The sequence below is a fragment of the Sorghum bicolor genome, chromosome 2 (genome assembly GCF_000003195.3).
Source record: "Sorghum bicolor cultivar BTx623 chromosome 2, Sorghum_bicolor_NCBIv3, whole genome shotgun sequence".
NCBI lineage: Eukaryota > Viridiplantae > Streptophyta > Magnoliopsida > Poales > Poaceae > Sorghum > Sorghum bicolor.
Window position 1 is genome coordinate 12,152,293 of NC_012871.2, and position 16,688 is coordinate 12,168,980.

General features: G+C 41.6%; 2 protein-coding genes across 5 annotated transcripts; both read right to left on the reverse strand.

Moving 5' to 3' along the window:
• LOC8084597 (ras-related protein RABA2a) lies at positions 5,512-8,423 on the reverse strand. The gene is made up of 2 exons (XM_002461778.2): positions 7,968-8,423; positions 5,512-6,319 (listed from the first exon to the last, which is right to left on the reverse strand). Exons 1-2 carry the CDS (start codon positions 8,148-8,150, stop codon positions 5,831-5,833), a joined length of 672 nt encoding a protein of 223 aa, XP_002461823.1. The 5' UTR covers positions 8,151-8,423; the 3' UTR covers positions 5,512-5,830.
• On the reverse strand, positions 9,818-14,877 carry LOC8084598 (phosphatidylinositol N-acetylglucosaminyltransferase subunit A). Of its 4 annotated transcripts, XR_002450203.1 has the most exons (10): positions 14,718-14,876; positions 13,557-13,691; positions 12,707-13,279; positions 12,272-12,426; positions 11,698-11,788; positions 11,484-11,600; positions 11,230-11,333; positions 10,776-10,866; positions 10,267-10,687; positions 9,818-10,177 (listed from the first exon to the last, which is right to left on the reverse strand). XR_002450203.1 is itself a non-coding variant. In XM_021454130.1 (9 exons), the coding sequence occupies exons 2-9, from the start codon at positions 13,677-13,679 to the stop codon at positions 10,595-10,597; spliced, it is 1,347 nt and encodes a 448-aa protein (XP_021309805.1). In that variant the 5' UTR covers positions 13,680-13,711; positions 14,718-14,877; the 3' UTR covers positions 9,843-10,594. The 4 variants fall into 4 exon arrangements, 3 of the variants coding, with proteins under 3 accessions (XP_021309805.1, XP_021309804.1, XP_021309802.1); XM_021454130.1 differs by having other exon boundaries at positions 9,843-10,687; positions 13,557-13,711; positions 14,718-14,877; XM_021454129.1 differs by having other exon boundaries at positions 9,843-10,687; positions 13,557-13,684.

Genomic DNA, 16,688 nt, shown 5'->3' on the forward strand with positions numbered 1-16,688 from the left:
AGCTCAAAGCTCCCCAGCATCCCCTTTTATAGGGGGGGGCCTGCGACCGCGCGGCCGTTGCGATTCCCCGCGCCCAACGGCTATAAGCGGAGGAATCGGCCAGACCGTTGCGCTTCGTCAATGCCAACGGCTAACTCCAACGGCAATAACATCCTCCGCAATCCTCCGCAATCTAACGCGCGTAGGATATCATACTAACATAGCAGCAATGATCGGAGGATCCCGGCAAAATAAAGAAACCAAGAAAATTTATGACTAAGTAAAAGAAATAGTTATCCAACATTTGCTAACAAACACATCCTGCGCACCAGGGGGGAAGGGAGCAACCATGCTCATAGTCTCCGCAGCGTAGCATGTTTTTGAGCACATGGACCGCAGGAGTGCCATTAGCCCAAAAAGGGGGGAACTGTTGGGGAAAAGCTGCATCCTTCCCCCTGGTAGCGTCGGAGGTTATCCTTCACCTGAGGAACCTCCGACGCCTGAAACGTCGGAGGATATCCTTCGACGGGAAATGCTAATGTTGACGACTCGTCTGGTCGTGCAAAGTGTGTGCAGGGACTGAGACACCGGCGGAGGTCCACGAGCGAGGAAAGGTTGGAACCTCCGACCCTCCCGGGTCCGAGGATGGCGGGAGAACGCAGCCAGGCCAAGGAACCTCCGACTGGACCAGGCTAAGGAGGAACTCCCGGGGTGGCCGGGTCGAGCAACCTCCGACCAGCCGGGCTGCGGAACCTCCGACACCAAAGCGTCGGAGGATCCGCAACTGGGCGGAGGATCCAAGCCTCCGACCTGCTGGGGCCCCAGTCAAAGGATGAACGAAGGGTTTGCAATGTGAAATTACGCGGGTGTATTAGGGTCAGTAGACTGCGATGAAAGAATATGCTGGAATATTCCCCCACCGTCACGGGGCATTTATGTAAATGTCATTGGGTCGGTTTCCGGGCCCTATATAAGGGGCGTGATGCCGCCATTAATAAGAGAGAGCATTCACTGTGTTCACCTACTGTTGAGCCCGCTGCTCGTCGGAGCTCAGACCTCTCACGGCACCGAGTGAGAAGGTTCTCTATTCATCGTACTGCTGGGGAGTGCGGAGAGCATCTCGCCAACAGTCTCGTAAATTTTGACCAAATTGTGCAATTAGTTTTTATTTTTGTCTATATTTAATACTCCATGCATGCGTCTAAAGATTCGATTTTGTAACACCCTAAAAATTCCATTTTTCCAAATAGGGTAAATTGATTTAATTAATTGTTTGTGAGCACTAAGAATTAGTAAGAAAGGAATTTTTATTGAACTAAAATTCACTATAAGGTCTAGACACATGTTTGTGCACCCATGCTGCTGCATATGTTTTGTTGAGTGGTGCTTCTTTAAATTCAAAAATGGTTTTAAACATCCTTTTAAAAAGAATTGAGCAAAAGATGGAAAAATAAAAAGGAAAAGGTTTTACTCTCTCCCTCCCCACTCTCGGGCTCGGCCCAATTTCTTTCTCTCCCCGGCCTGTTTTTCCTCCTCCTTTTTTCTCTGCGCGGCCTAGCTTCCGGCCCACGCTGCGCAGCCCGCCGCGCCCTTCCCTCCTCGCTGCAACCGCTGACAGGGCAGTCCCGCGCTCCGTATCACCGACAGGTGGGGCCCAGCGGTCAGGGTCGTCTTCGACCTCAAGTCCGAGCAGGACACGAGCCGAGCCGCAACCACCGCGTGCGATTTCGCGCGAGCATCCCTACTCCGCCCGTCTCTTCCCCTTTATATACCCGCCCCGACCCTCGCAAGGCTCCCACCTCAACCGAGCGCCAGCCGCCGCACAGCTTCCGCCGAAATTCGCCGTCGAGATTCAGGCCGAGGCTAATCCACCGCTGCAGCGCATCCAAGTCCCCGTGAGCAGCTTGCCGAGCTTCGGCTCCGTCGTGCGAAGTCGCCGAGACTTTCCTTTCGCGCTCTACTGCTCTGTACGCTCGCCTAACCTTCGCCGAACTTCTTTTCAGGGCCGCCGTCCGCCGATCAATGCCGCGAGCCCTAGCCAGCCTCCCTTCGTCGCGGATCTTGCTTTAGGTGAGTTCGCACCGAGCTTTTGAGCAACCCCGTACGTTATCTCGCGTTCTATCGCTCTGAGTCGCTCGATTGAGCAACTCCGGCCATGCTCGGCCATGGCGCCGCCGCGGCCTGCCCCAACTTCAGCCGGCCGGTTTCCCCTCCCCTCTTTGGTCTAATCTGAGCCGTTAACCCGCGATCCAACGGCCTCTGTTGAAGGATACCCCTTCGGTCGTAAGTTTTGCAAAAACGCCCCCAAGCTTTTTAATGTCTTAACCCGCAGTCCTTTGCGCTTTCTTCTGAATACGTTTTCCACACTCGAAAGCGTATTTTCGTCTGCTCAGTTCAAAATCCGTTTTCTTAAATTTACAGTTTTGCCATTGATCTTAGTTAACTCATAAAAACTCCGATTTGATCCGTTCAAATTGCATTAGATTCGTTTTCGCGTAATCTATAGATTAGTGGCACTGTTACACATGTTTTTAACTTTTAAAATCTAAACTTAGATTTAATCTATTATTTTATTCAAGGCAATCTTATATAGATCATAACTTCTTCGTTTTAGATCCGATTTTTTATGAACTTTACGTCTGTGTGATCGTAGGGCGATGTAGATTCGTTTTATAAACTTTTTATCTTTATTTACTACTGTTGGTGTATTGTTCTAATTATAGTCTTGTTTGCTTTGTATGATTGTCTTTGGATGATTGCTGTTGATGTGGTGATTACATATAGGCGGTGAGTAGTTCGTGGGTGACCAAGAGTACTACTACGAGCAGGATCAGCAGGACCAGTGTGATCAAGGCAAGTATAGCATGAGATCATCATTGTTTTCTAATAACTTTAATCACACAATTCTTATTGCATGTGTCTCCTTGATAAGGATTTCCTAGTGTTGATCTTATACCTTGTCACCTATGGTTATGCATTGGGTAGCTTATGCTAGTGCTCCACTAAACCATGATCTTGTAATTTGATTAAAGGAATATGCAATAAACATTAAAAGATGACTTTTTAGCAACTTTGGAAAAGAGGGCTAGAGCATTGGGCTATCTTTTGGTGCTCTAGTTCTCTCTATAAGGACTTATCTGTATCTGACCATCCGGGACATACAGTACATGTACTGTGAGGGCTATATGGCTCTAGCTTTAGCTCAGTATGAGGACATTTTCTAGTTTGTTAGTGGTTACCCTTGTGGCGCAGATGGGGGATAGCAGACTGTGGATTCCTGCGGGTGAGTCACACGGACTGAATAACGAAACCTAGCGGCCCTAACTTGTTAGACGAACCTTTGAAAGGCTTCATAGTGAACCCTGTCGGTCTTCTTTGGGAGTGGGCTAAGGGGCTGATCACCTCGGGCGAAAGGGTAAATCACGACTCACAGTGAAAGTGTACAACCTGCAGAGTGCAAAACTGATATATCAGTCGTGCTCACGGTCACGAGCGGCCTTGGACCAATACAGAATAAATAATCTCTAATGGAAAATTATTGAAGTTATTATTGTTAACATGTTGTTTATGCTATTCTTTATTCACTTTACCTGATCATGAGTTTATTATGGGTCTTGACAACTTGATGCTACTCCTATGCTAAAATTATGACAACTAAAAGCTACATGCAGTTGAACCAGTGTCTAACCTTTGAGCCTCATGAACCCCATGTTACACTTGTTAAGTACGAGGTGTACTTACACTTGTTTATTTTCTTTATTTGGATAAAAATCCTGGATGGGTAACAGATGACATGGGTAATGACTACTACCAGTACTTCCCTGAGGATTTCTAGTCTTGTGGTCAACCAGTTGACGTGCCTGTGTGATGGAGCTTTCATGCGAGAGTTATCTTTTATTTCCACTTTATTTGTGTAAAGATTCTGAGTTATATCGTTATGTAATAAACACTTGTGATGATACTCCCTATAATTTGTCGGCTTATGTGTGATTGATCTCTGGGCATACATAAGGTTTTGCATTCAATTTTATCCTTAAAATTGGGTGTGACAGATATGGTGGGGAATTTTGAAAAATTTTGGATTTTTAGGTGAAAGTAAACAAGTCCTAAATCAAATCAACCATTATGAAGTGGCTGGGAGCAGCACTCCTCCAAATCCGAAGCCACATGATGTACCTGCAAAAGATACATGCACGCCCGATATTACGGCTGTACCTAATACGTGTAATGGTGGTCGGCCAGCCGGCTCTCGTTGCAGTCACCGCCCAAAGAAAAAGAAAAGACCATTGTCATCAGCGGCACCTCCATATGTTTGCGCAATTGGCCTCTAAATTCTATGCTTGCCGGGCCTTTCTCTTGGGCCAGGGAACAGCCGTGATTGTCCCGCATATGTCTTCTGAGATGCCATGTCCACTCCTCCAGATGTCTCCCAAGCCTATCCACCTACTGCTCTTGCTGTATAGAGTACTTCACACATATCATATGTGCACTAACCCTGAGGATACTGCATAGACTTCTGGATGCAGTATAGACACAGATATATATAGACAACACAGAGATAATTATTACTGTTCGAATGGTTGTTGGTTCCTGGTGTACCCTTGGCTATCTATGTATACTTCCTGCACGCTTTGTGTCTATATATCTGTGGGTTATTGCCCTGGGGATAAGCCGAAGAGCAAAAAAACCAAAGAGACCATATATTATACATTGAGGTCTTCTTTCCAAATACTTGGTACTGTTGGAATGGTTGTTGGTTGCTGCCTTCCTAGTGTACTCTTGGCTACATTTGCACTACTGTGTTTGGCGCTTCATGAGCTTAATTAGGTTCGTGTGGTCCAATTACCCGTTCTACAATTTTCTTTAAAGAAAACACAAGTCAGATTAGATGCAATGTTGACACCGTCTGCATCAGGCTCTGCCTTTACATTATAGCAAAGTATCAGTTTCATTATGAAATGTCATTAACTGCCTAGCATAAATTCCAGTGTACTTGGTTGATGATGTTAAATACAGTAAGTTGGAAGAACCTGATAAACTAGATGTAAAATGGGGAGCAAGATGCTACGAATTCGGGAATACAGCACATATACTGAGGCCTGGGGGCATAAACAATGGAATAATGCATCTATGCTTGCGAGCAACCAGGAATCAAGTTGACACAAGTCATAAGAGCTTGCCCAGTCAAAAAGTAGAATAGTTAGAGCCTGTTTAGATTGGGAATAAAAATTTTTTAGGTGTCACATCGGATATGTCGGAAGGATGTCGGGAGGGGTTTTTAAAAACTAATAAAAAAACAAATTACATAGCTCGTCAGGAAACTGCAAGACAAATTTATTAAGCATAATTAATCTGTCATTAGCATATGTGGGTTACTGTAGCACTTAAGGCTAATCATGGAGTAACTAGGCTTAAAAGATTCGTCTCGCGATTCTCAACTAAACTGTGTAATTAGTTTATTTTTTATCTATATTTAATATTCCATGTATGTGTCCAAAGATTCGATGAGATGGATGAAAAATTTTTGGGTGGGAAACTAAACAGGGCCTTAGTTAACCCCAATAAAAATTATAACTGCAAATCATACAAAGACTACCCTGCTACTAGTTAAGAGCAAGGAGCTTTGCTGGGGGTGATACAAAGCCTTCTCTGCTTGAGAGCAATACAACTTTTCTCCCACAGCACCTCTCAACGGAACATGACTATGCAGGTCAAATATAGTCAGCGTCTCAAGTCTGACATTTTTAAAATCTACACTTATTGTTCACACAGAGTAAATATTTCGACGAAGTATGTCTCGAAAGAGGACCTTTTCGACAAATTGTTCTTTAGATGATCCAGGTGAGAAGCTCTAAGAAGAGCAGCACCGTGACGTAAGAGCACTAGAATTTGTGGCTGACACTTGAATGGATTGCCCCTCTCTGAGGTTACCAGACCCTGAACCAGACTCCTCGGAAGATAGGGGCTTCTTGCTGATTATTCTGTAGATCTCAGCTAGAACAGTCTGGAAAGCCTTCTCGACGTTTGTTGCATCAAGTGCAGAGGTCTCGATGAAGAACAAACCTTCGCTCTCTGCAAAGCTTGCAGCATCCTCAACCGCGACAGAACGCAGGTGTCTAAGGTCGATCTTGTTGCCAATGAGCATGACAACTATGTTCGAGTCAGCATGGTCTCGGAGCTCCTTCAGCCACCTCTTCACATTCTCAAACGTCATTACTTTAGTAACATCATACACTAGCAATGCCCCTACAGCTCCTCGGTAGTAAGCACTTGTAATTGCTCGATACCTCTCCTGCCCAGCAGTGTCCCAAATTTGAGCTTTTATAGTCTTAGTGTCCACCTGGATCAGAGAAATCAAATTTGATAACTTATTTCTTCAGTAGCAGTGGGAAAAGAAGTATTATTGTGTTAATAAAAAGGCAAAATTAATTCATAAGTAAGTACACCATGCATCACAGATAAGTGTAATCATGATAAATTTATCTGAATAATGAAATTAACTAGTAACTTTCTTCAAATCATCTGTTTCAAATTCTGTTACATGCTGAGCTTCCATGAGTGGCTCAAATCCTTGCCCAGTCCAAATGGATGGGCCAGCAATTTAGATCAATCCTGACCCACCTATGTGGAATGGGCTGGGATAGCCAAGCAGTAAATCATATTTCATCATGGCAATATGCCAAACGGTAGTAAAATCTTTATAGCATTTCATAGGTTGAAAAACATCCTATAGTGCATTGATACATTGTAAACTAACTATTTGTCCATGTATCATTGATCTGATTACTAACTGAATCTATTCCAACAAACAACGAGAACTTTCAATCCAGTATCGTTACTAAACCTTGAAACACCATAACCAAACACATCAGAAAAGAATTTCTTTTCTTCATTCCCTGTAACGATTCATGTCCCTCAAGGTCTGGGATTGAGGAACCAGAATAAATGTCTGTCTGTACATTTCAGTAGGGTGCACAAGCAAGATTATCACAAAGCAGAGCACTGCAGTATTCTAATTAAGGTCAAACAAAAAATAAATGAATTCAAAATTCAATCCCCCAGGCAAACATAATAATCAATTGCGATATAACATTTTCCACCAAATTACACCTCTTTATAGCTTTGAATGGTGCTGGAGAGAGGAGTGGATAATCAATAAGAGCAAACTAAGTCAGAAGGTTAAGCGTGATCTATGTGCATGAGTCTAAACAGAGTAATTCAAACCAGAAGAAGTAAATATCTGTCAGTAGTCACTTTATTCAAGTTATCAACTACCAATGGCCTAAAAGAAATAACTGCCACCAAATTAAACATGCATCCACAATTTGTGGCCACCAGCAGCACATCCGCGGCTTACCCTTGGGCAACTTCCCATGGGTAAAAGTTGAGAAAGTACCGAGACGACCATACCAATATCTATATACTCCCTCTGTCCCTGAAAGCTTCAATTCCTAGAATCCGTACCAGTCAAACTGTTTAACTTTGACCAACTTTATAGAAAAGAGCATCAATATGTATAACATAAAATGAGTATCTTACGAAAATATATTCAATGATAAATCTAATGGTACTATAAATCTTAATGTTTTTTTCTATAAATTTGGTCAAAGTTTCAAAATTTTAACTTAGGACAACTCTAGAAATTGTAGCGGAGGGAGTATTGAACACTAAACGGCAGAGTTCTCCTAGTACTTCTGAAGACAAGAAACCCAATCCATCATCATAAGCATATCTTAACCAAATTCCAAATCCGAACAACTATATTTTTATGGGGTTGCAGCCGGTTGCCATTCAAGAATCTCTCAGACAGAGCACCCAAGTGAAGCGCGGAATCTCCCCCGCGAACATTACAAGTCAAACATACTATTATACACTAGTAGAAGAAAAAAAATTGCCATCACCACCACCAGTAGAACGTTGAAGAACAAGTGGATTAGCAAGAGACAGGGAAGAGGGAACTAGGGGGAGAGGTGCAAAATTCGTGGGACCTGGATCGTGCGCGTGGCGAACTCGACGCCGATAGTGGACTTGGAGTCGAGGGCGAAGGTGTTCTTGGTGAAGCGGGAGAGCAGGTTGGACTTGCCCACGCCGGAGTCGCCGATGAGAACCACCTTGAAGAGGTAGTCGTACTCGTCGCCGCCCTGCTCCCACGACGCCGGCCGCCGAGCCATGCCTTTGCCGCCCCCCTTCCTCTGCTCTTCCGCGCTCCTCGCCTTGCTCTCTGGTTCCCTCCGCAGTCCGCCCGCCTCGCCGGCCGGCCGGGCTCCGACTTGCGCGCTCTGACTTGTTGGAAACCTCGCTGTCGCTTCGGCCTTCGGGAGGCGTGGCGACGGGGGCGGAGAACAAGGCGGTTCTTTGTTCGTTCTTTGGGAAAGTGGGAGGAGGAGGAATTCAGGATTCCCTTTCCCACGCAGTTTCTGAGAACGTCAATCCTTTTTTTTTTCTCGATTGTCGAGAAGATGGCAATTTTTGTACAAGGATTTTTAGTTCCTCCGAACCCAAAATTTTTTAAGAGTCGTGTCACATCGATTCTTTGAACACATAGAGCACTAAATATAGATAAAAACAAAAACAAGTTATACATTTGCCTGTAATTTGTAGGACGAATCTTTTTAAGTCTAGTTAGTCTATAATTGGACAATATTTGTCACATACAAACGAAAGTGCTACATTACCTATTTCCCTAAAAATTTTAGAACTAAACAAGGCCAAGGTTTTGGAATTTTGGCCTGGTTTAGGCCTTGTTTAGATCAAAAAGTTTTTGGATTTTGACATTGTAATACTTTTGTTTTTATTTGATAAATATTGTTCAGTAACTAGCCTTAAAAGATTCGTCTCGCGATTTTACAGCCAAATTGTGCAATTAGCTTTTGTTTTCATCTATATTTAATGCTTCATGCATGTGCCGCAAGATTCGATGTGACAGAGAATCTTGAAAAGTTTTTTATTTTAGGGTGAACTAAACAAGGCCTAAACTAAGACCTATAGTTCCAAAAAAAATTTGGGTTTTGCTACTATAGCATTTTTATTTGTATTTGGCAATTATTATCCAACCATTGACTAACTAGACTCAAAAGATTTGACTCACAAATTACAAACAAACTGTGCAATTAGTTATTTTTTTTATCTATATTTAACACTTTATGCATTCGTCTAAAGATTCGATGTGACGAAATAATTTAAAAAATTTTGGCAACTAAACGAGGCCTTAGATCCTTTGAGTACAAATCTTTGTAATTTCAAGTTGCTAATCATTCAATAGGAGGAGCACTGAAGTGAAAAGCAGCAATCTTTTGAACTGAATTCTTATTTCTAGGCCTTTACAAAAGTCCAAAGTACAGTCAATCAAGCCCTCGTGTTTGTGTAGACCTTCTCCTTGTTTTCTTAGGGTTGCACGAAGTATCTCCAAAATAAGTCGTGCTAAACTGCCAATGTTCGTAATTTAATTAATTAATTAATTTCACAAAATACGGTAAGGTGTATAAATTAGATAGGTTTCAACCAAAAATAAGGAAATCAAAACAAGAAAGAAATTTGACTTCTTATTATAGAGGTTCCAAACTCACCCCCCCCCCCCCCCCCCCCCCCCCCCCTAGGAGAGATTCTTAAGTTCAGTTGAATACAGAACACTACCTTTGCTCAGGCTGGCAACTCTTTACTCTATATATATCTAACCATAAGCAGGCTTTTCACAATAGCGTTTGCACGACACGTTGCTGGCCACACACCAGAAAGCAGAAAAAGTGAAAGGAACTAGCACATAACGCGTACCACACAAGCTGCATTTTTAAATTAAATTAAACTGGGGAAAACAGGCCATCGAATGGAGGTACACAGATATTCCAAATGGACACAAGTTCATGTACCCACTCGTAAAACAAAAATTTCGCAAAACATTCCATACGGATTGAATAGTCCCTGAGAAAAAACTCATATCTTACAAAAGCTAACTTACAAAGCGAATGATCAAATTCTTTAATTCTGAAGGGTGCCGAAAGGGATTGCAATTTTTTTATATACTCAATACATTATCAACTGGAACCATGCATATTGGATTCACACAAGTCGCTGGTTGGAATTGGCCTTACATCACCAACATAGTAGGAATCGGTGCTCCAACATGATATAAGACATCACAAGGTGTTATGACACGAGATGTCAATCAAGACTCTGGATACTGTGATATCCTAATGTTTTTCTGTGAGAATCATGAAACAGTACGAGTCAAAACCGAGATGTGGCTAAAAAAACACTGCAATCTGGTGGCAAAAGAGAGTATCAGAGTACCATTGTTCTAGCGGATACTTTGTTGAATAATGGTCCGGAGATAAGAACGCGGATCATTAACTCACTAGGCTAAAAGAAACGAGTTGGCAATGACAGAGACTTGGACCATAGCTTTAACCAGCATGACAAGAAATCCTCCAAATCAAGATCGCTGCTCTCTCTGTCAGTTCCCACTACTGAAACAGGAAGCTTCAAGATAAAATGCTGTGTGGGAACCATATCATAAAGTATACCGGGTTTGTGGATCAGAACGGATGCTGACAAGCAGAAGATACCATGATTGCCACCTCAAGTCCCCAACCATTTCAAAACTGACAAAATGTAAGTTTCACTTCTCTTGAGCCTCACAAAAATCATTCTTTGAACCTAAATGAGCATGTAGTGGCCCTATATCTGGGACTTCTTCAATACCTTCAGCAGGCTGAGGGATAAAACTCGTGTAAGGATACCACCAAATCTAAAAGCAGGTAAAAGGACAGAGACAGAGAATGCAATGGATACACAAATACCTGTAGGAACTCTAAAAGGCGCCATAGTAGGTAATTGATGATCATAACTAGGCAAAACAGTTTTCCAGCCCAAGATCCACAAGTAAGATATCTACACCATTAGAGGCACCAAATGAACAATTGCATTTCAAATTGGTTGTCGCTAAAAATATAGAGATATGGATCATAAATTGACCAAGTTCCCAACATTATTTGCCACAAATAACAAAAATTGATTTAGCACAAGAACGGGAGAGGATGATGAAATAAATTTTTCTAAGTCAATAATAAACAAAATACAGATATACATTCGCAATGAATCATCTTCCTGCAGCGTTGCTTGCAGTTCGATTGTAATGAATTTTCTTGAGTAATGAAGCTTATGTTCCCAAAAAAAAATAAAGATATACATTATTTCATTAACAATATCTATTGAAGAAACGAGATGAGTCATTAGCATCTTGTGTTTACTCACCGGGGAAGGCGATCTAGTAAATTTGTTGTTGGGAACTGCATTGCACGGTCATAAACAATCTCAGTTCTTTTGGCCACATCATCCCAACTATAAAGTTTTTTCATCTATGATGCAAAACAGAAGAAGCTCAATCAAGAACAAGGACCTTGCATACGAAACTCCAACTAAATAGAGGCTAATGCAAAATGAACACAATAGCAATGGTACAATCCTGAGTTCAGATAAGGTGTGGAATGTTGAGAGTTCAGGCTCACCCGAAGATGCATGATTTGGGGGTCTATGCCAGGTAGCATGTCGATGGCTTTCTTGACAGCTCTTACCATATCTCCAGGAGCTGGTTCTGCAAGTACTATCATGTCATCTGGAAGAACCTGAAAAAAGAAAAATGGATTGCATAAGACTGAAAAATCAACTAACCAAGGGTTGGGATTTTCTGTAAAAGTGAAACTTAAGATCATAACCGCATACCTCAGGGACACCACCGACTCTAGTACTCACTGTCAACAGTCCACAGCTTGCTGCTTCTAGAATAGCTATGCAAAATGCCTCTGTAAGTGAACTAAAAATAACAACGGTTAGGTTTCAGTGTTACTTACAGTATTATACATAAAATAGTCAAACGCTTTACACTGTCCCAGACATTAACTTCCCTATCAACTAGTTTCTCTATAGCATTCTGTCATAATTGACAACGAAGGTAGGTGATGCAAGATGAGCGAAAAGTTATCATCCTTCAGTTAACTCCTGATCCATCTAAAATATATTCAGAATTCAGAAGAAAACTACCCATTACGTCCATGAATGAACTTGTGTACTAAATCATATTCCTAGTTTGTGTTTTTGGAGCACATATTCAAGAACACTTAAATAACCTGATATAAAGAATGCTAAAATTCTATTGCAAGCACAGAAAAAGTATCCCAAAACCCAAATTCAAATGGCTCAAGATGGGAGTCCATCAAAAACAAAAGAGGGATGAACACACTGGAAAGTAGAAACAAGATTTTCAACATAAAATGGTGAAAATGTAGGAAGAATTTACCTGTTCAAAAATATATGTCCAGATATCAGAACAGATCGCACCTGAGCATGAGGTACAGCTCCTAACATCTCAACTCTATCCTGAAGGGAGAACTTCTCCCTCATTTCTTCAAGGCGCACACGTTTTGGACCATCACCACCAACAATAAAGCGAACCTGCAAATCCATGGAGTCATTAATTGACAAAATACAACCAACTCACTAAATTCAAAACAGTACGATAAGAAAATAATGGTGCAAGATGACTTCAAGAAAACAGCCAAACTCTACTGTCCAATAAAAATGTACTGTCATAGACTTGTTTTACATGCACGTCAATCAAAACAATTGGTGATCAAGTTTGTTATATTCTGCGTAACAAAGGCTCTCCCTTAGTGTGTACATACTCAATTCACCAGGGTTATTTGACTTATATAGTGATGTAGCTCAAACTCACCTTTGGAAATAGACGACACACTTCTGGAATGACTTCAACAAGAAGGTCAGCACCTTTTCGGTATACTAATCTACTGATCACAACAATAACTATTTCATCACAGCTTAAGCGCTTGGGGGAGGGAGTAAACATTGCAGTATCAACTGCATTAGGAACCATGAAAACCTTCTCTGGAGATATCCCAGACCTCAAGACAGTATTCTCTTTGCTTGTATGAGAGACACATATTGCCTGATCAATATCTGCAAGAGTAAACTGCAGCACCTTATTCATGTGAATGCTTCCAGCATCAGCAAAACCATAAAGTGAGTGATCTGTGAAGACAACTTTGTACCCCATCGTCCTAGCATGCATTAATGCTTCATGACACAGTGTTGAAAAAGCTTGATGTCCATGCACGACAGAAATCTTCTCTCGAATAATAATTGTCCTTACAATTGGGAACGTCAAGAATAATGTAGGAAGTGTATTCTGCATCAGGAATGGCCTCCATGGTACATAATAAACCTTTAAACCATTTGTAACATATCGTACTCCAGATCTGTTTCCGTATGCATGCGTCATGACAACCACCTGGGAAAACACATAAACTTTGCTCAAAATTTGGCAGCTCACAATTAATGATCTACTATGCATGTCCATGTCATCCAGTCTGACAGCATCTCAGTATACATGCAAATTCCTAAAAGTCTAGTATGACACAGATAAGAGTAAAGAAACTGATGAAAGAGGCAGTTTCGAGAGAAAAATAATCATTAGTTTATCGGATGAATATTTGTTAAGAGCATCTAACATCCTAAAGAATCGTTAAGCAAACAGAAAGCTATATAGTTTATGAGCAAAATAGGACCTTATGGCCAAGCTTAAGTAGACATTGTGACAGGTAGTAGATATGGCTTTCCACCCCACCAAAGTTTGGAAAGAAAAAGTCAGACACCATCAAAATCCTGTGCTTTGTGCCTTGCCCATCCATTACGTCTGAAAACTGAAATTCAAAAAACAAAACTAAGCATAGCATGATGTAAGACTGCAGGGGTTACAAAAGGAAAATACACTGAGCAAAGCAACATAATGCACCATGTATTAAACCTACATAAGTAAAATGGGCTAATAACTTACAATGCCAACCACAATATGAAAGACAAGCATCTTTGATTCTTTGTTCCAAGAGATACAAGGAGGCATTACCTCATGATGAGGATTCAACCATAATAGGGCCAAACAACAATTGCTCATAATGCTAAGGCCATTTTTTATTCACCCAGTTACCACAGTCCTCTATTTCTATCTTTTGGTTTGCTAGCAACGTGTTTAGTTTCATTCAAACGTGAAAAAAAAAGTAAAGTCCTAACCAACCAGTTTGGGTTACCTCAAATTAAATGCATTTGCTAACACGAATCACATTTGGTGTTACTTGCTAGAAGGAAATCTCAGACTCAGTTCATTTCTGGATCAAGCTACTACTTCAAAAGCAAGGTTCTAACTGGCTTCCCTTAGACACTTTGCTGATAACTCAAAGCAGCCTTTTTGATAACATGGCATTTTATTGCCCTGCCTGGCATAACATAATTGAATTCAAGATACTTTTATTCTCTTTATTGTTTTTGCCTGACTTCTTCCAGTATGTGATTCAACATTATTTTGTGGCAATTTGCATCATGCCTTTAAAGTGCCCACTGATTCATATATTCTCGTTATTGTTTATACTACCCCTTTTATGATGTAGTGTAGTGCAAACAATGAACATGTAGAGCATCCCAAACAGAGTGAGAATACCACCCGTCCACCCCCAATAACAATTGAGATAAAACTACCATCCAGGGGTTTGGGGGGCTCCAATAGAACCCCAATCCCACATAAGGAGAAGGTGTTTTTTCGTTTCTGACCCCACAAAACCAGCCGCCCACCCCTAAACGAAAGGGGAACCCTCCTCCCCGAATCCGCAGGTAAACAGGCCGTCACAGGCCGCTCTTGGAGAGAGAAGAGAGAGAGAGGAAGGCCGAGCGCTCACCGGATTCGACGAGCAGGTCGGCACGGGCGGCGGCCAGATCGAGCCGCCGCCGGTGCAAATCGACACCGGCGAACTCGGCGTCGGAAGGCGACGAGGAGCGGATGGCTGCGTGGGGGTGAGGGGGACGGCGCTGTGCAGGTGGAGTGGAGGGGGGGGGGGGGGGGGGCGCCGGTGCTCAGTGACGACTGACGAGGCAGAGAGACGCCATGAGAGACAGAGATGGCAAGCACCGAGCGGGCTGGGGGTACACGAAGAGAAAACAAAGGAAGGTGGGCCCATGTATCAGAGAGACGTGGTTTGTTATTTTACTTTCATTTTTCCTTTCCATCTATTATTTTATTTGGTTCAAATTGGCAAGGGATACTAAACGAGTTCAAATACAAAACATTTCAACTACGAAGCTGTAGATTATACTGAGGACTATAACTTTTATATAGACCATATCAATATCCAAGATTTATTTGATAATTTTAAATTTTAAATTTTAAAATCTGTACATTTAAAATAGTATTTTGATACTATAAATAGTTTCAATTCGAAAACTTTTCAACTACAAAGTTGTAAATCCCATCGAGAGCTACAATTCTAATATAAAATTTATCTTCATTTCAAATTCACGTGAAAAGCTATAAATTTCCTCTTTTATTTGCTTTTGGTACCGTGCTTAACAGGTTTTTTACAGGTTACTCTCTGTATATATCTCGTATTTAATAAAATTATTTTTAGATAATTATAATTTTAATAAAATCATGTAATAATTTTAAATTTGATAAGATTTATAGAAAATAGTATCAGATGGAATACATATTTTGTGCTAATAGTTTGACTTTGACAAAGGTGGGATGGACGTATTTCCTCTCGACAACATCGATTCGGATGACCCATCGCCACCATCCTTGTGAGAGCACCGTGACATCCATGGAGCACGAGCTTCGCAAGTTGAAAAGGAGGTGGTTCCTTATGTGAACTTCCTCTAGAATTTGGGGCTGATTGCTAGCTAGAAATGAGCCGATTTCAATAAGGCCTTGTTCGTTTGCCCTGAATTCAATACCGGAGCAGATTTTTTCCAGACCAGGAACGAGTTAATACCTGCATGTCACTCATTCCCTGCCTTGTATGTATTCCCAGCCTGTATTTATTCCTTGCTTCAACCTTGTGCTGTTCGGTTTGCTAGGATCTAACACATGTATTGTTTGGGGCACTAACAGCAGATACCAGTTTTGGATACATGATTATTTTGGAGTGCTGCAAATACATCTCATGAAATACATTGCAAATACATTACAGCAAAAACAAACTCTTATAGTCTTATACATTGCAGCAAAATAAAATAAATAAATCTTCATGTTTTGGAGTTCTTTATCTGCAAGTCTCTCATCATGCATGTAAAGATAATGGGCAGCAAAGAGTATCACAGATAATGTGCAGCCACAGATAAAGGACATGCTAGCTACCGCCAAAATTGGTAAAAGGTGCACCAAAAGGCCAGCTGTCATGATCCACTCATGAAAGCATAATTTAACCAGTAGATAACTCATCTCTGCTCATGTATTCAGGCACTTTGTCGAACCCAATGTTTCTTGATCATTGCCTCCTCCCTGAAAATAATAGCAAGCTTTCTTTTACAAATTACACAATAATTGAACAAAAATGACTCACGATGTAGTCTTTTTTTTCGCGAATACGCAAGAGGTTTGCGTATCATTATATTAAAAGAAAAAGGAAATACGAACAATACAAAACGAGTTCACCTGCCGTAGCAGGAATTGAAAGAAAAATACGGCAGACTGAAACCATCCTCGGTGGATAGCGAAGCTACCCCCGAGCCAAGAACTCCTAATTTTTTTGCGCCCGCGCTCATCCATTGTTCGGCGTCCGCTTTGATCACAGACAGTAGCTCGAGTACGGTGAGTGTAGTCGCCCGAAAGCAACGCGCGTTCTGCTCCTTCCATATATGCCAAGAGACGAGGG